The sequence below is a fragment of the Lasiosphaeria miniovina genome (genome assembly GCF_030549165.1).
Source record: "Lasiosphaeria miniovina strain SMH2392-1A chromosome Unknown B0T26scaffold_8, whole genome shotgun sequence".
Lineage (NCBI taxonomy): Eukaryota > Fungi > Ascomycota > Sordariomycetes > Sordariales > Lasiosphaeriaceae > Lasiosphaeria > Lasiosphaeria miniovina.
Window position 1 is genome coordinate 2,672,061 of NW_026848227.1, and position 18,572 is coordinate 2,690,632.

At 54.1% G+C, this 18,572-nt stretch overlaps 3 protein-coding genes across 3 annotated transcripts; 1 reads left to right on the plus strand and 2 right to left on the minus strand.

The window, feature by feature from the left end:
- Positions 1–1,280: 1,280 nt before the first annotated feature.
- On the minus strand, positions 1,281–9,797 carry B0T26DRAFT_757182 (uncharacterized protein; the record flags this gene model as incomplete). Its single annotated transcript, XM_060446215.1, has 7 exons — positions 1,281–1,602; positions 1,970–2,099; positions 3,966–4,041; positions 4,501–4,621; positions 4,681–4,711; positions 6,026–6,266; positions 6,390–9,797. 7 exons carry the CDS (start codon positions 9,795–9,797, stop codon positions 1,281–1,283), a joined length of 4,329 nt encoding a protein of 1,442 aa, XP_060290523.1.
- Positions 9,798–13,597: 3,800 nt separating this feature from the next.
- Positions 13,598–14,264, plus strand: B0T26DRAFT_757183 (uncharacterized protein; the record flags this gene model as incomplete). The annotated part of the gene is made up of 3 exons (XM_060446216.1): positions 13,598–13,651; positions 13,711–13,890; positions 14,013–14,264. The coding sequence occupies 3 exons, from the start codon at positions 13,598–13,600 to the stop codon at positions 14,262–14,264; spliced, it is 486 nt and encodes a 161-aa protein (XP_060290524.1).
- A 309-nt stretch (positions 14,265–14,573) lies between these two features.
- B0T26DRAFT_807175 (uncharacterized protein) lies at positions 14,574–18,548 on the minus strand. The gene is made up of 7 exons (XM_060447222.1): positions 18,329–18,548; positions 17,966–18,254; positions 17,813–17,881; positions 17,501–17,740; positions 17,239–17,404; positions 14,798–17,131; positions 14,574–14,681 (listed from the first exon to the last, which is right to left on the minus strand). Exons 1-7 carry the CDS (start codon positions 18,481–18,483, stop codon positions 14,656–14,658), a joined length of 3,279 nt encoding a protein of 1,092 aa, XP_060290525.1. The 5' UTR covers positions 18,484–18,548; the 3' UTR covers positions 14,574–14,655.
- Between the last annotated feature and the right edge of the window lie 24 nt (positions 18,549–18,572).

Genomic DNA, 18,572 nt, shown 5'->3' on the forward strand with positions numbered 1-18,572 from the left:
TCAAACTCATCCTCGTCTGGTTTGGGGTCCTCTTTGTCTTCAACACCATAGTGATCATCTGGGTGGTGGTGTTGACTGGCACAGTGCTCGTAGGCCAGTTTGTAGGTTTCAAACTGTAGATAGTCAACTACGTAAAGGTCTGCAACTTGACGATGTGGATGGTTTAGTAGCAGCTTTACACGACAGAAATCGGGCCATTGCTGGTGTGAGCGAATAGACTTGTACTTGGGATAGTAGTAAAACACCCTAGATCGAGCGGGAGGCTGCCACATACTCCACCTTAAGGGATTCCGTGCCTTGAAGTTCCAGTTCTTAAGAAACTCGACGTATGCCACATCCTCCATCTCAACTGGCCGTTGAAGGTACTTATCGCAGACATTTGACGTATCTTCAACATCACCGTCGGCGGTGACATTGACACCGTCGACGGTGACATTGAGAGGCCGAGCATGCTGCTCTCGAGGCCGGCAGTCAACGCTTTGTACCACTCGGCTATCGTCTTGGAGAGGGAGGCCGAGTAAGATATGGCTGATCTCCTGGGCTGAGTAATCCCTCTCCCCCACCAGCTTATTCATCAGCTTAGATACGAACGACAGCATTGAGTTCCTGTCAGAAACGTAAGGCATTATACTACGCGTAATCTGCGCGTATGTATTAGTCTGGGTCTCTGACTTGCTACAGTACTTTGCAGCATAGTTGACAACAGCCTGTACACCAGTGCAAGGCGAGCAGTCGGTGTTGGCAAGCCAGCAAAGCGAGATAAGTGGGTTGTACTGGTTTATATGGGTATCGTTCCGCTGAGCCTCAAACAGCCACCACTTCTTCCCCAGCTTCCTAATAACCCTTGCCTTCGCCTGTTCTGCCTGGGGGAACTGAAAGCGGCATGTCGGCTGTGGAGGGGCACATTCTTCAACTGGCTGGCCGGCTGGCTGGCCGCCTCTCTCGCCGGCCTTTCGAGCTTGTTCAGCATCTTTCTTTGTTAGCCGAAGACAATATGCTGTAGAGCAGTGGTGGCGTTGACAGCGGTTGACAATTCGATTAAGCCACTCCCACGTGACGTTGGTTTCGAGAGGGTTAACAGATAGGGGGTTACCCTCATCGGCACCCTGGCCTCTCTGTGGGTTCATAGCCGTAATGTGGTACCCCAGACCTTGGCAAAGCGATCTCGTGACTCTTGCTTCGACATATCTGGATCTGGGCTTTTATCGAACCAGTACAGACCATGAGCATGGCTGCTCCCACGACCCTGCCACTTGTAACGATACCAAAAGTCAACCAGGTTAAACTTCATCTACAACATCACCATCTTCAGGCTCCGGCTCTTCAACTGATTCATCAGCAGGGCCAAAATCGGCAGGTACGCCCGTTGTATCGTTGACCTCATGGATGGTAAGTTGGTCAAATACATTGCCATCCTCGGGGAGCTGAGAGAGATTGTCGTAGTTAAGGGTAAAGTCTCTGTAGCCAGGGTGATTGGCGGCGAGAAACTTGAGCCAGGCCTCGATGGCTGCGCGGCGGACGCGGAATCGTCGGCAGAACTGCCGATCCATCTGGGCCACATTCTCAGAACCGCGTGGCCGAAGGATAACAATGTCCAAATCTCTAGGTAAGAGAGGTAGCTCTTGTAAACCTTGCTAACATCGCGCAAGAAATGCACAACATGCACACGATATTTATACTGCTACCCACGAACCTATACTTTGTTAGTTGCTACTCCTCGCTACACGTATCCCTACTACGTACTATAAATACAGTGACGCTAACGTGGACCCTTGCAATAAACATCTCCTCCAATGGCTCTAGCCGGGGCAAGTCTTAAGGTATAGAGCCAAAGTCTGAGTTGTTGTTGGCAGAAAAGAAGAAAGGCTCATCCCCACGCTTCTTATCATCCTTATCGTGGCAATGCTTACAAACACCATCAAGCTTCAGCTCTACATCGAACCATCGCCTTTTACAGCGCGGGTAATACTGCATCTTCTCTGCAGCAAGTGCTTCATCGAATTCCATCTTGATGGCGAGGCCTTCCTCGTCAAGGGGCGACTCCTTGTCGGCCCCTGTAAATTGAGGAGATGGCTTGTCGAATTCGCGGAGCGTGCGTTCTGTGGAAGGCGGTCGTCTGCGGGGGCGGCCGACAGGGTTTCTTGCAAGACGCGGGCGTCCTCGGCGACGGCCGCCAGCAGGCGAGAAGGGAAAGGGTAGCGGCTGCTGTAGAGGGGGGCGGCCAATAGGGTTTTGTGCTAGACGCGGACGGCCGCGGCGACGACCACGAGCCGGTGAGAAGGGAGAAGATGGTGGCGGCCGCCGCAGAGAAGGCCGCCCCTGTCGGGGGAGCTATGGTGGTGTGACTGGGCCTGGATTATTGTTACCGTCTTTTCTCTCTTCCTCCTGGGCAGCTTTCTGGGATTCTTCTGACTGGGTAGAGGGAGGGCAACCGGTAGCAAGCCCATGGGGGTCTCTAGGCTGGAGAAAAGGCGGGAGAGTGCCATCGGCATTGCTAGGAGGTTGTTGTTGGTGAAGAAGATTGCTCATTGTCGGGGTCTGGGAAGTTTCTCCACCATGGTGTCGCTCAATACGGTGGCGTCGCTGGATAGCGGAAATCTCATTGCGCGCAGCTGCCATTTCGGTCGAATCCGTAGCAACACGGCCGCCTTCGTGGTACCGCTCAGAAAGAAAGCGATGGGTGAGATTTTGCCGAGGCAAAGGGGCAGGAGGTGGGTTTAGGCTATCCCCTCGGGCAGCTGCAGCAGCCGATTGGATTATGGAGGTTGATCCATCTCTCTAGGTATTAAATTAGTAAATAGAAGAGCAAAGATAACAGAACAGGTGACATTACCTGCGCCTTTTTGCGGTTGCGGCAATCTGCACAATCAACAACGGTCCGGCGAGGCCCTCGGAAGGACTGGAATTGATCAAGAGGCTTCTCGACGCTCCAGGAGTTACAGACTTGACGGGCAGCCGCCGTAGAAGCGTCCGCCATGGATACGAAATAGCCCGGCCATAACGGGCAAAGCTATACCACGGTCGGAATAAGGTTGGTTGTAAAGAATAAGAAGCCTGCAAGATTTATCAAGGCACTGCAACACAACCGATTGTTGGAGGAAAAGTATTGTGGTGGGGCAAGGAAATTCAACGCGGGGCACAAGAAACGAAATTGCCGCACGTGCCGCACATGCATGTAGTCACGTGCATCTACCCTTCTCCACCACTACCTGCCCCAGTATTTAAACGCTTGCATCTCAACCAAAACCAATTGTATTCAAAATCTAACATCAGATCTGGAATTTCCTTACCGTTACGCACGCAATGGTACTAGGTGCATTGATTTTAGGGCCAGTTGGCTGGTTTTGTCGACTGTGGTTGGTCTTGGCTAAGTCTCTGGCCTGCCGTCAGCCAATCCGCGTAGGGAATTCGGACCCACATTTTCTTATCAGTTTCTTTATCAATTTTGTATGGGAATTTTGGAAAGTTTGAGCGTAATATTGTCCTTCGGACAGAATTAGCAAGTCAGGCCGAGGAAGGGAAAACTCCATGTACACACCAATCCAGTATAGACCCTCCGCTCTGAAGTCATGAATTGTAGGCGGACTAGGATATCCGGCGCGGAAGCCTAGTTGTCTAATACGCCTGCTAAATGCATTCGCCGTTTCTATCTTCCCTGGTGCAGCTCTTGCGGACATGCTCTTGAAGAAGGGCAGATCACGGACGCTCTCCCTCCACCGTAAGTGGAGCATCTCTCCTTCCGGTGGCTGTATGGCGAGAAGATCTTCAATCGTTTGGTAGTCCCTGAAGGCTTTTGTAGCAACGAGGATAGCCAAGATAGGGAGCATGGGTTTGCAAATGAGAGGCATCGGCCCTAGCCCTTCAATAGCGAATGCTCGGGCCTATAGAAATCTAATTTAGTAATCGTCTAAATAAACAACCATAAAAGTTAGTTTCTTACCGTTTGTCAGAGGCATTTGTCATACCCTTCGCATCCCGAACTAGCTGAACGGCGAACTCGGCATTTCCGTATTCGTTGAGGAAAACTCCAAAAGTCACATCCTATGGCAAGTGTCCATTAGCTTAGGCGACTATTGGATCTAATATTGAATAGCCATTACCTTGTAATATTAGCCGCGACCAGATCCTGCACGGCAAGTAGACTCGATGTACTCGCCGATGCGCGCAGAAGAGCATACGATAGTAAGCATATCGGCCCAGTCGTACACCCTCGTTGCGGGCTTATCGTATACCGCCCAATCATTCCATAGCTGCCTTCCTAAATAAAGAAAGTGGCTTTTCGTACCAAACCTTCTTGTTCTCTTATTCTGTACCATCATTTTACCCTCTCTTTTAAGTATTTCGGGCAGCTCATACTTAATAAACTACCACCAAGTTAGTTAGATTTTCTCAGGTCCAAGAGACAGTACGTACATTTGTAACCGAGACTGTAATGTTTCCAGGAATAGCATCAGTTTCGCGACGCCAACCAGCCATGAGCTGCTTCCAATATACCATTACCGTCCCTTGCCCTGGATCAGGGTTGTCTTCAGCACCGTCGATACTGAATGCAACATCTTTCATAAAGTCTTTCAAGGACATGAGATCGTAAGCGTTGGCATTGGGATGGTCTTCAACATATCTATAGGAAAGTTAGATCATAATGCTGCCCTTTCTTCGACGACAACTCAAGGTTCTCACCGGTTCCATAGGTCCAGCATGCGGCGGTAGTCTTTTAGTGTTTTCTCAGTTGGCTTCTTGTGAACTATAGCACCGTTGATTCCCTCAGTGCAAATTCCGGAACCATTCTCCTTTCCCCGCCGAAAGAAGTCCGTAGGACTCTTCTTCCGCGGCAGTATGGAGGCACGTATAGTATAGGTTGAAGTAAAAGGTACGAGCAGAAATGGTGTAAGGTATACGAGAAATATGGGAGAAGAAGGTTTGGCTTGAAAGAAGGTAGGAACACAACGGGAATAAGGAATGCGAGAGAAGTGTCGCGCAGCAGGTAGGGACAGAACGAGCTGCCTCTTTATTTAGTGGGATGGAAAAGAATAGTCGTGCAGTAGGTGGTAGGAGCGGAACTGCGTCTTTTATCTATTTGGGGAAGGAACAGTCGCGCGGTAGGTAGTAGGACAGAGCAAAATTGCCTCCTCATCTATCGGTTACTCAGTGTAAGATAAGATTACGATAACTGGAGCTTTTCAAAACGGAGAGTGAATACGCTATACTCTCGGGACCGTTTCTGGGCCTCCGTTTTAAAGGTTGTTGCTAAGGCGAGGCAGATAGAATGGGTCCTGCTAACTGGGCCCTCTTCTAGGCCATTAGGAGAGCGAGGCCCAGAACTCGTCCCCGAGAGAGTCGCTTAAAGTTGACAATTGCGTGACATGGTGAGCGTAGGCTGAGCCGGGGTGAACCGAAGGTGATCCGGGCTGAAGCGAGGCTGTTTCTTGTCTAACCGTCCTCGGACGCCAAGAGAATTCTGTTTTAGATCCCGACTACGTCAATAGTCACCCCCGACAAGGTTTTTTTTTTTTTTTTGCCAAATCAGCATTAGACCTGATAGAACCTGAGCACATATATCCACGGTCGGCCTCGGCAAGGCGGCCTCGGCAAGGTGGCCTCGCTGATTCTTGGCGCCTCAAGCTACTGTGTAAGTCCAAATTTGGTAACTAGCCCAGAGTTTTAAATGTTGTAGACGTTGACGGTCAGCCTCTTTCTAACGACCGCCACTTATTGAGGGCGACTACGATATGATAAGTGGCCCCCTTTAAAGAGGTATACGTTGTCCTGGCGTGTACCTATTTACCTAGGAGGTAATTATAAAGTATAGTAAACTAAATTTCAGTTAAAGATAAGCATACCACAATTAAATCTGCTTGTGCCTTGCCTAGCATTCCTCAAAACCCGTCTCCTCTACGCAAAAGAAAAAGTCACTACATAATCACGCATCGCTCCTCCCTCCTCGTCCTCCTCGTCGGGTATTCTCCTGGGTGCCCTGAATGCCTTCTCCAGATGGGTGACGCGTCGCGCACAGTCACATTCACACAGTGGCTCTTGTCTTGCTCTGGAGTTTCCACCTCGACAATGTCCTGTCTCCGCCAAGCCTCTCCAATAACGAACTCAAACCCTCGGCTGGGCCCATCGAACCTCCTCTCGCAGCCCTGCTCATCGCAATGCACAAAGCCCAAAAATTCGCCGCCCGAGCCGTACGTCACGGCAGGGACCCGGCCCACGAACTTGCAAAACGGGCCACGGTGTCTGTCGGGGTACTTGCCCTGGCCGTGGTGCTCGTCGTGCCGGCAGCAGTGGCGGCGAGAATGACACCTCCTGCCCCTTTCCTGCAGCTCACATCTACACTCGTCGCAGCCCCAGCCTCCCTCAGCACATCCTGCACCACCACCACCACTCACCGGCACCGGCACCGCCCCGGCCGGACTCGGCACGAACGGCAGGTCCTTACCGCCGATCCCGTCGACGCGCGCCGTCACGTGGCCCAGATAGCGCTGCAGCACCTTGAACCAGCGGCTTCCGGCGGGTAGCGCGTTCAGCTTCCACGCCAGCACGGCCTGCAGGTCGCGCTCGGCGGGGAGCATGTCGACGGGCACCGAGACGGGGATGCGCACCGCGAAGGCGCCCGTGACGTAGCGCCAGTTGGTCGAGCGGATGGTAGGGACGGTTGCGTCTATTTTTGATGCTGCTGCTGCTGCTGCTGCTCCTGCTGCTCCTGCTGCTGCTGCTGTTGGTGTGCTGACGATGACCGATACCCCTTCTCCTTGTATCACTTGATCTGATGTTGCGGGTAACGGATGGTGCTGTGCCGCCCTAAGTGTCGGAGGATCTTCATCTCTCGGGGGCACCCTCGACGCGACTCTTCGCACCGTGACAACAAACTCTTGTCCCTTAACAATATCCTCGGGCAGTTGCACAGTAAATAATCCCGCCAGATTCGTCGTCGCCGCCGTCGTCGTCGCCGTCGTCGTCCCTGCTCCCGTCGCTGCCCCTCCTCGAGGCACCGGAATCCAAGTCCATCCGCCGGCCTCGGGCACCGCGACCACGAAACTATGCTTGTCACCCCCTGCCGCCCTCAAACCATGCGTCTTGGGGTTATACATTCTATTCGCCAACGCCACGACCTCCTCGGCCAAGGCGCCGGGCCAGTACACGCGCGCCTCGCAGCCGGCCGGCACGCTGCCCCACTCGACGATCAGCTCGTCGGGCGTCGTCGCGAACTGCTGCCACGGCGAGTTCCCAAAAAGGGCACGGCTAGGCCGCACATCAAACACCTGCGGGACGAGCCGCGTCTCTGGCGATTCAGGGTCGTTTGCCGTCGTGACCTGGATGTTGCGCTGCGCGAGCTTGTCGCAGTTCTGCGGGCCCAGCGTGATGCCGTTCGCCAGATCGTCGATGGGCGCGTCGTCGTAGGCGATTTGTGCCACCAGACAGTGGTGGCTTCCCGGCAAGAGGGCCAGAACGGGCATGGGGGTTGGGGCGGGCGGCACGAGGATGGTGTTGGCCGTGGGGAAGACGTTGAGGAAGCAGCCGAAGTAGGCGTAGATCACCTCGCCGTGTGAGTTGTTGGGGTTGCCGATGGGGCGGTTGTTGACCGACGGGGCCGTGTAGTCGGTGTTTTTTTGGAAGTCGCCATTGCCGTCGTGGTTACCGGTCGCAAAGAACGGGACCGTGGTGATATCCGACGACGACGACGCCGTCGTGCCAAGAAGGGGAATTTCGGGCGGTCCCGAGGCCGGGGAGGAACGGTAGGCTGTCGATGGCTGGAAGTCAGTGTCGGGGGAGTTGGCGGCGAAGGCGCGGAAGAAGACCTTGCACGGTTTTGGGCCGGTCGAGCCGCCGTTGATGCGTACACGTGCCACGGCAAAGTTGTACGTCGTCAGCTTGACCTGGGGATTGGCGGGGCTTGGTTGGTTGGGCCGCACCGACGAGAAGGAGCTGAGTGCGGCGCCTTGGTCGGGGAAGAGCTCAAAGACGTCGCCTTTGCTGGGGTCCGTGTAGTTTGCGTTGAGCCAGTCCAGGACATCCTGGACGTACCGGTAGCCTGCTGCCGTCTCTTGGGCCTGCGCATTGGCTACCTGCATCGCCGGGGCCGAGGGGTCTTGGATCTTGCCTCCGGCGTTGGAGGGCAGCAGACCAGGCGTCACAGACCAGACCCGGAGGTCTTGGGACAGGTAGTAGACGCCGCTGCCCGTGTAGTCGACGTTGGAGAAGTACGGGTCCGCGCCGCCGACGAGCTCAATCTCGCCCTCGGCCGAAAATGGCTGGCCCGCGATGACGACGTCAACTTTCAGCCCGTACGTGACGTCACCTCCCACGGCAGGGAAGAGACCGCCGGCCGCCTTTGGCTTGGCGGCCTGGGCGAAGAAATCGATTTCAATGGGGTACGCAATACGCTGTGGGGTCGTCGTCTGGGCAGGCATCGTGGCTCTGTAGGGCCCAACCGTGGCCTCGACGATGCCCGGTGCCAATAGGGAGCTCGTTACGACAGGGGTGGGAGCGGCATCTGCCTTTTCGGGGGAGATGCCGTCCAGGATGAGCCAGATGGACGACGGCCACCTGCTCCGGCCCGTGTTGTCGACTACCTCGCTGACCTCGTCGAGACCAAAACTATTCTTGCTGACGGCGAGCCAGGCGTCGACTCGTGGGCCAGCCAGCCACCTCGCTGCGTTGAGAAAGAAGGCCTCGAACTTGGCCAAGTGCGGCTGGCCCGCTGCCGTCTTGAAGCCGAGGTTGCGGTCCGGGATCGAGCTGCACGGGTCGCCGACCAAGTTGAGGTCGATGTAGTGGTGAAAGGACGAGTCGGTCATGACGCGGCCAACGCCCGCCGCATGTCCATCATAGGCTGACAGGGTGTTGATGACTTGGTTACCGCCGTCAGGGTTGGAGTTCGTCGGGTCACCGTCGGCGCTAAAGTTGCCCATTTCACAGGGGGCTCCCCCGGTCAGCGGAGTGCTGTGGTCCTTGATGATCTCGCCCGTGGCGAGGACGATGGGCTTCACCACATCAGAATGCGGATACTCGGCCCAGGTCTGGCCTTCCCATGGGCCCACCGTGTCTGTCAGGATCCAAGGCACCGACGACGGCACGCCGCCGAAGCCGAGCACTTCTCCCTCGTGCATGTGGTCCGGAAACACATCAAGAAGGCCCCCCGGGACCTGGAGCAGAGGATGCGTGGTGCCCGAGACCAGAGTCAGTTTCTGGGGCTTGTCGTCAGACTGGCAGTCAAAGTTGTAGTCGCCAATGACGTTCGGGATTGCATTTGGCTGCAGAGTATCCGCCCTGCCGGCCCCGAGGCCCGGCCAGTTTCGAGCCTGGGAGGGCACAAAATTAACTCGCGAGTCTGTCTCGTTTGCCAGAAACCACTTGCGCATGGTCCTGACGCGAGGTATGAGACCACACATAGCCGAGCCTAGGCCGCCGTGGTCTCCGGTGGCGAGGACACCGCCGCCGAAGTCCATGAACCGGGCGACTGCGGCCAGTTCAGCTTCCGAAATGAATGAGATGGGATTCTTCGGGGTTAAATTGGACCCGCTGTAGCCAATGAGCCAGATTTCATTGTAAACGGACAGGTTGGTCGTGGCAAAGTTGAAGGGCTGGCCTTTGCTGACAGTCGTCCAAGGGTCGGGGAAGTTTGGCGGCGGACTTCCAAAGGTGTCATCATTGCGGTTCGCCGTGTCGACCGAGATGGACGGGTCACTGCGTAGTGTTTTGATCAAGTGGTTGATGGTGAACGTGTAGTCTCCCGCATCTTGTTCACCTGTTCGAAAGATGCCATCGACCACGATCAGGACCCTGATATCCGACATGGCGTAAATTCTTGCACTAGGACTTGAGCTCCAGGTTCATTTTTTTTTTTTACTTTGAGCACTGGTGGGCTCATTCTGGGTGACTGTATGGCCAGACGCAGGCAGTACCAGACCCTATTTATCATTGTCGCAAGGCTGGTGATGGACTACAAGTATGCCCAGGTGGTCTCGTGTCTGCACGGCGTCGGATCACATTTTCGGCGTATCCAGCCGCAGTCGGTTGCTTCACCCCGAACGCCACAAGCTGTCGCATGCTCATTTCATTTTCGGTCAAGAAAGATTCTAAAATCCCGTGGTCAGTTTCTCACACATCTGCCTAGTCTAATCAAAGACCCCAAAACACGTTCTCACCAAGAGGTTGTGCCAAGAGGTTGTGCCAAGAGGTCGTGATTGGATAACACCAGATCGAATGTGAATGACAGAACTGCGAATAACAGGTCAACACTCCATCTAGAGGATATTAAGGGTGGTGATGCTGACATTGCTTGTAATCGTCGCGTGACACCACAGCGCTCAGCCCCCGACGCCGTGTACCACATACAAGCTGAGACGCGCAAGACTGTCTCTCTTAGCGCAGCGTTCCTTCCATCATGGGATCTCCGATTTTTGCGTTCCCTCTCGTTTCGGCTGTTCGCCCGTGACGCGTTTCTACTGCTCTCACCAGTCGTTGCTTTGAAGGGTGTGCGCTCACTTTTCAGGATGCGTTTTCTCTTCCCCTCTCTGTAGCCAGCATTCTCTTACATGATTTGCCTATAGGTGAATTCCTCTCCCCTTTGTGCTGTACCTGGTTGCAGAAGAGCAGCATCTCAGGTCCACTCCCGCGCTGGATCTGCTTTTTGATCCTCATTTGCAGAAATCTTTTTGATCCTTATTTGCAGAAATCCTGTCAATGGATGGAAGAAATCAAGCGTGTCGCGGCGCTTCAATCAGATCAAAATCCATCTAATGTTAATCCGCAAAGGGTGGGGTAGCTGCACGCACGCGCAAAAGAATCCTGATGTGTATTTTCTTCCTGGTGACCACTGTCGACACTGGATTCTAAGCATGGGCTGAGCCGGGGTGAGCCGAAGGTAAGCCGAGGCTGAAGCGACGCTGATGAGAGCACCGCCGGCCCCCAGCAGTGTCCGGTTGCGAGCTTAGAGTAGGCGGTCTAGGGACTGGAGTTCTGCTTCTTCCGTCTCTCGTTTGCGCGAGATTGAACTTGGCCAAAGCAGTCTCTCGCCAATAAAGTTTAAAGTCCATTAGGTAAGGTAGGTACAGTCCCTACTGATTCGGTTGGCGAGTCGGAATTATCTCCGCCATTAATCTGTATTTAATAAGCTGCCCCACTAGACACTAGACGCACGGGTCCGTGCGCTTACGTAAGTGTGAAAGTCGCTGACATAATTCTAAAAATGCATCTAACGCGGCCCATTTTTGCGCTACCTTTTCCCCCACCACAGCCAACGTATCGCCAACACTGCAACCAGCTAGCCATTCAATCAATCCGTACAACATCTGAATAACGCTTGGGGCATACCCGAGAGATCTGTATATGACCAATTTCACCGCAAGCCGTACACTGGCTTAGCCGCTTAGCCCGTGTTGCCTGTGTTGCCTCGACGACCTCGAATTCACTGGGCTCCGCTTCGTACTTAACGCTAGGAGCCTACTTATCGTAGCTTTTGGCTCTATACGATGGGGCTCTAAAAGCTGAAGTGGAGCCCCATCACGTATTAAGCGCCAGTGCGAATGGAAGTCTTCAAGAAGAGGCTCTTGACGTCCAGTAAGTATATGAACACATGGAAGCCCGTAGATACACGTAAAAGTACCTATACAAGTAGGTGGTGGAGGAGGGTCTTCCTACTGTAGTTGCCGCTGCTTCTCGACCTTCTGTAGTGCTTCGTATGAGACCTAGCCCTGTACAGCCTTATATAGAGCTTTGTCGAGCTCAAGGGTTATACGGATCTGTTGTTTGGCTTGGTTGGACCGTAATTCAGAGAGTTGGTTGATCAATGCAAGCCGAATTGCCTTCCATACTTCAAAAAGGTCAACTATTGACCTCCGGAGGAGCGACTTAAGAAGCGCATAGATCCCTTCAACACGAGACGTAGCCATATTTCCAAAATGAGCTTGTTGGTCAACCCACGCAGAGACAAGCTTCTCTTTGAACGGTAGAAGCCATGTCTCCTTAATATAGACAATTTGTGCAAGGTTCGTTAAGCCGTACTTATTTTCGAACTCCTTCAAACGCTCCTCGTAGATCTCTTCAGTTGGCGAGTTAAGAATAGAGAACCAAAAACCGTAAAACTCCTTCCACTTCTCAGCTTCTGGAAATACTGGTTGGCACCGCGCAAGAACTGCCTTATTTGCATGCTAGGTATAGAGAGATGTTGTCGACGGGAAGAGAGTTGAAGCTGCGTTGATAACTGTCTGGCACCGGTCTGTCAAAATGACTGATGGGAAAACTCCACCACACTGCTCGTATAAGGTCTTCAACCGCTCAAGGGCCCATATATAGTCTTCTTCAGTCTCGCCGCTTAAAAATGCAAAGGCAATATAAAAGGAGCGTCTAGTTACATTAACGCTAATCATATTAAGAAGTGGCATGCCGTATTTATTTGTTTTGTATGTACAGTCGAGAAGGAGGACTTCAGGATATGCTCGAAGGTAGACAAGAGGGTCGGGATGTGCGAAAAGAACTGCCGTTACATGCCTATCTGGCCCATATTGTTCACGGCTCTAGAAGCCTTCTTCCTCGAGCTGATTTGCAAGTGCGTGGATTGGACTCTGGCCTTGACGAGAGTCTCGGCGGACTTTAGCGATACGGTTGTAGATGTCTTAACGTGTTGCTAAAGAACCGCTTTGCCGTACAACTGTCTAGATCTCCTTTAGCGCAAGGCCAGCATTTGAGAGTACTGGTAATTGTGATATACCGCTGGAGAGCTGTCGCTGGATAGGGTGTGCAGACGGGTGTAGGCTCGGCTCGTGGTTATGGATTGCGAAGCGACGAAGGTAGTCGACGACTTCGATCGCAAGCATATATGACAGTTAAAAGGCCTGTCTTCTCCTTAGTTGACCTGTGGGTTGTGAGAGCGTAGCCTCGAGGCTTTGCGTACGCGTTGGTTGATTCGAATAAGGCCTCTCGAGACTGGAAAAAGCCTTCGGGAGGGAGGCAGTTGTCGGGGAAGGTAGCCATGGCGTGGTGTGGGCGATACGTTGGTTGCGATACGTTGGCTGTGGTGGGGGAAAAGGTAGCGCAAAAATGGGCCGCGTTAGATGCATTTTTAGAATTATGTCAGCGACTTTCACATTTACGTAAGCGCACGGACCCGTGCGTCTAGTGGGAGCCCTACGGAGCAAAAGGCAGGACTGGCAGGAGGGCTTTCATGACAATCGGGGCGCTCTTGGGCGAGCAGCATTCTTTTATGCACGATCTCGAGTCACTCTTCTGGATGCTATTCTAGATATGCATTCACTGCAAAGGACCAGATGAGAATAGAGTCGTTCAACAATTTGACAAGTGGAACTACGTGGACGCAGAAGAGTTGGCGAAACAGAAGCTAGGCACTGTGCGAAGGAGAGTTGGCGAAACAGAAGCTAGGCACTGGCGAAGGAGTCGATTTTCATCAAGAAAATCACCGATAACTTCACGCCATACTACGCACCACTTATCCCGCTCTTGAACAGGTTGCGAAAAGTCGTTTTTCCTGAGGACAAACCGTGGGAACGGGATCGTAGACGAAAAACTCTACTCTCGATTGAAAAACCTTCTCCGGCAAGGGGAGGACTTGAAGTAACGGATGTTCGTGGCAGAGAGGATGGTCAGCGCAAGGGTCCTAGTTTTGTCAAACTATCTGCCACCCGAGCCGCATGTTTGTAACAACGAACAAGCAAAACTGCAGGCCTGCTGCTGATATGCAGCAGGCTACAGACACCATATATTGCAGGCTTGTTCCCCAAACTCTACGACTATCTATCGGCCCACCGACTATCACTTCACCTGCTCTCGCAGGGCGCGGAGCCTATAAGAGACGGGCCCGACAACTCCCTCGAGAGCTATCTCGGCTTCTTCTGCCCGGACAACGAGGCCTTGTGCCAAAGACTGCTGGATGTCGGATGTGATGCCAACGCCACAAGAGCAAGCACACTCGACCGCTCGAGGGATCCTGAAACCCCGTTCCAGAAAGCTATTCTCCCCTGAAACATTTCCGATCCGCATCATGCCTGTACAAGCACGAGGAAGCCGACGCGCGCGAGCTCGTGGCCTACCTCGTGTCGCGCTATCCCGGCAGCCAGTTCCTCGAGTACCGGCGTTTCGACACCGTGGCTGAGCGCGCAAGCCGGTGGCGGGAGAAGACTATTCCGGCATCCCTTCCCTGGCCAACACCAACACCAACGACGGCGGGCGAGGCGGCGGCGGGGGAGAAGGAGAGGCTGAGGCATGCCGAGGGCGAGGACGAGGTAGGGCCCAGTGAGAAGTATTAGTTAGACGGGGACGCTTCCTCACCCGCATTCAGCGTGCTGTAACGAATTACCTCTAAGTACCAAATAAGATACCCGGCCAGGTGCCACCTTTTGAGGCATATTTTTATGATTTCGATATAAGCACGAGTCTTACCGCCGCTATTACTTGGCGTCTTGTTATAAGCGCCATCGCTGCTACATTTTTAATCGGTTTCGGAGCAATCCCTGCTGGCGATATAAATCTAAAACTGTATCGCTCTCTTTTCAAGGCCAGGCAAGTGCTATACCATAGCAATGATTGATCTGACACCCCCCCCCCCCCCCCCCCTTGTCTGCCGTCTGCCTTGCGTGTTGTTCCTTCACACCTGCGACTGCAAAAGTATCACCACGGTAACTGCCATATAATTGTGATCTAGGTAGGGTGGGCTAGTTCCTTCACTGCAATAGCGTTAGCAACCCGATGTTAAAGCCCCACGATATACGCGGCGTTGAGGGAAAACATAAAGAAAATAAAAAAAGAACTGGTGACGGGAGACTGGTGACGGGAGACTCACCTAGGGCCTTCCCCGCGTTCTTGATCCGCCGCAGCCATTTCCCGCGGGGGGCCGGAGGCGGCGGAGGGGCGGGCGCCACCGGCTTCTCGACCTCGACGAGCTTTTCGATAAAGACCGTCTCTCGCACCGCCGGCCTGTCTATGACGACCGTCGTCTCGACAGTTTTTTCCACGACGAGCGTTTCGGTAATGGCGGGCTTCTCTACGAACACCGTCTTTTCGACAATCTTTTCCACCACCACGGTTTCCGGGACGGCGGGCTTCTCTACGACCTGCTCTGCGCGTCGGTAGTTTTCACGTCTAGCGTGCTGCTGTTGCGACGGTGGCGGTGGTGGTTGTGGTTTGACTCCGTCGTCTGCGGCTAGTGACATTGTGCCAGTGGCAGGTCTGGGGCCTTTCTTTGTCGTCTCCGGCGTTTTAGAGAGCGTGGCCCCAGCAGTACCAAGGGGGTTTGTGGGCATGCGGGTCACCTGCCGCTGTTTTGTGACTAGAGTGGGAGGATGCGTGTCCGTCGTCTTTGGTTCTGCAGCTGATGGCGTGCTAGCGAGATGTTGTTTGCTGCTCAGAGGTACGATTTCCGCTAGCGGTACGAGCGTGGCCGGTACTAGTCCGGCTGAAGATGCCACCGCCGAAGGAGGCGGTGGCGCCAACCCGCCTGCTGCCTTTGCGGACACGGCCGGGGCTAGTCTCTGTGCAACGATGCTCCTAGCTAGAACGCCATGCGGGTATGGTTGTTGTGTCGCCCCCCGCGTGAGGAACCACCAGACCTCTGTCCAGCACTTCGCATACTCCGTGCTGTCGTCTTCTAGCAGCATCTTTCGGTCCAAGCTGTCTTTGCCGCCGATGCCGGGCCACTTTGGCCCGGCTGCTGCGACGTGCTTGAACCAGTACAGTGCCGCGTACCGGACAAACCCGTGCTCCCTGATCCTCTTGCGCACCTTAGTCTCCCAGTAGCTCGGCTCTGTGGCTTCTAGGTGGTGGCAAGAGTCGCAAAAGTAGGCCATGGTCAGATACATGACGCAGACGCTCGCGAGAACTGCATGCGAGCTCTGCTGGTCGAGGAAGAACTCGACGCCTAGCTCGCTGGTCGCCGTCGCAGTTGTCAAATAAGTCTTCAGACTTCTGTGAACAAGCGTCAGACGCCCGTCATGGAACTTGACCAGCTGCCCGCAGTAAAAGTTCAGCTTGGCCTTGATGTTGTCGTCTAGGAAGCTAGCCAGACCCTGAGGCGTGACAGTCTGGCCTGGAGACACGAGAGAGGCCTTGGCAAGGGCCAGCGCAGTGTTGAGCTCGGCGACTTTTAATCCTCTCTGTTGGAAGACGGCCCATGTCAGGGCTTGTCTAATGAATGCCGCAGTGTCTCGGCGCCTGTCATGCATTCCCCCGAGTGTGTGGCCATAGAGTCCCTCGATGCTTTGTGGAAAGCCTCTCACTTTCTCCGCCATTCTAGATTCGTCCATCTTGCCATCGCGTCTCAAAATTTCGGGAACCAGAATGATCCAGAGATATACTCCTCCCGACCGATGAGCTATGATGCTGCCTATGTCGTCTTGTCCGTCGCGGCTTCCTTCAAGGTCCTCGATGTTGTATCGCGTATGGTTCCAGAGGTAGCCCAAGCCGTCGTTGACGGTACTCAGCATGTCCATTTCCGTGTCCTCCGGCTTCATGAGATAGGTCTTGAAGCCCTGTTTGTCGAGATGCTCTTTTATCTGTCCTTCGTTGCGGGAGATAAGGAGCACCCTGGTCCTGCTTGGGTCTTGCATTTTGGCTCCCAGCTCCTCGAGACAACTGAAGAATGTCTCTCGGCATTCCGGCCCAATCTCATCAATGCCGTCGATAACCATGATCAAAGCGCGGCGCTTCGCTATCTGGGCCATGGCGCCAGCCCACAGAAGAACCAGCACGTCTCGGGTCCAAATATCCTGGTCGCCGACATCCCGCCGTTGCGCCTCGCTGAACGTCGGCATCAAAAAGTCGACAACCAGTTCCGGCTCAAGCCGCAGGGCTTGGTGAAGCGTCGCCCTTAGCAGCGCTTGGATGTTGCCGCGCGACGGGAGAGTATCGCTGAGGAAGCAGTGGATCACGTCCTCCTGGTATGGCGATGGGATGAGCTCGGTGATGATATGTTTGGCCAAGAAGCTCTTGCCACAACCCGGCTGGCCGCTGATCCAAAGTCTTTCGCTGCCGGGCTTGTTGGCGAGCCAGCCCTGAAATTCCTGCCGCTCGGCTATCCAACCACAGGTTCCCTTTGTCGGCTGCCTGTCAAGGAAATAGCAGTGGAACGCGTTGGGGCATAGCGAATAGAGAGCCCGTTTTGCTTCGTATCCAGCACGGTCTGGTGGAGCCAGCAAAGACGCATGCTCCAGTTGTTAAAGTTAAACACAAGGAAAAGGGGATTCGGGACGAGACTGATTTTGCGATTCAAAACTGAGAGCAACGAACCTAGGACCTTTGGTTTCCGACCCAGCAAGAACTCCATCTGACTCGCAACCGGCTTGAAAGCACCCTCTTGACTTTTCGCGAACTGGCAAATACTGAGGTGGTCGCCGGACAAAGTGCTGTGGTATTCAGTATGGGCATGCATGAGTCCGTATACCTTGTCGACAAGCTGACGTAGTTAGTTTCAAAGTCAGCGTACCAAAGGCTAGCAAGATGAAGAGAATGGTCAGGCATGAATGTCGACTTGATTATCGAAGGGACTTACAACTCTCTCCATCCCCTTCATAGGCGTTTCTTCAATAAACGTCACAAAGGACAGCTCGGGATGCTGAGGCTTGAAGTCTTCGGTTATTCTGTAAAGCACGTCCCCGTCGTTCTCAATCTCTCTCAACATTCCGTATGAAGGCAGGGCACCTGTGACTGGGGCGTCGAATGGCAGGACATGCTTGACAAACTTCCTCCACAGGGCTGGGTCGAGGCCGAGATGGGGAGTCGAGAAGAACATCTAGTTAATTAATGGCAGACATTAGCTTGCCACCTTTACCCTCTCCGTTTCCACGGTGCCAGGGTAACCCACAATTCCTCGGCTGGCATCCCATAGCGGCCTGAATCTCGTTTGCGTCTTTTTATGAGCGAGGAATAGCGCCTTGGACATGAATGTTAGATAACTGGTCCAATTCGCCGGCAAGGGGATTAACAGCTGACTCCAGACGCCTGCCTAGACACCTACTTTCTTGATGATCATGCCGCCCAAGCTGTGGCCCACAAAGATCAACGGCCTCAGAGCGGCCGCTTCGTCGTCCTCTCTGTCACTTGACAGCTCGTCGAGCAGTTCTTTTGCGTGGTCACCGATGCCCGCTTCGCTCACCGTGCCCTGGAGCGTCGTGTTATACCGGAACGACCGGATCCGAATTCTTTTCGAGATTTTCGGGGGCAGCAAATCGCGCGGCCACAAAGTCAGGTCCGCCCCTTCCCATGTTCTGCTGTGATGGCCTCCGAGTCCGGCGACCAAGACAATGCTGCAGTTTGTTGCCGCGGCTCGTGTTAGCAACAGGTATGAGCGCGAAATGGGGTATAGATGCTGGTTCATTACTCGGCTTCTGCGCTCGCGGCAGCTTCCTCGGGATGGAGCTGGACTAGCCCGGAGCCCTCGTAATTAGCGGTTCCGAGGGCATCGAGGTGTCTCGAGTCCCGACCGCGAGATCGGAGCCAGCTGCCCGAGCTGAGGTGCATATGGCGGCGCGACATTTCGGCGTCCTTAGCGTGATGGAGATGTGGACAGATGCCATGGGGTTGTGGCAGGGTGAAGCTCTGCCAAAGGTTGGATTTGGGGCACT

Excerpts from the sequence above, each read along its gene's own strand:
- B0T26DRAFT_807175 (XM_060447222.1), bottom strand. The coding sequence starts at position 18,483 with ATGTCGCGCCGCCATATGCACCTCAGCTCGGGCAGCTGGCTCCGATCT. Across the intron at positions 17,741-17,812 it reads GGGATGCCAGCCGAGGAATT|ATGTTCTTCTCGACTCCCCA; the intron begins GTGGGTTACCCT and ends TTAATTAACTAG. Across the intron at positions 17,132-17,238 it reads TCGGAAACCAAAGGTCCTAG|ACCGTGCTGGATACGAAGCA; the intron begins GTTCGTTGCTCT and ends TGGCTCCACCAG.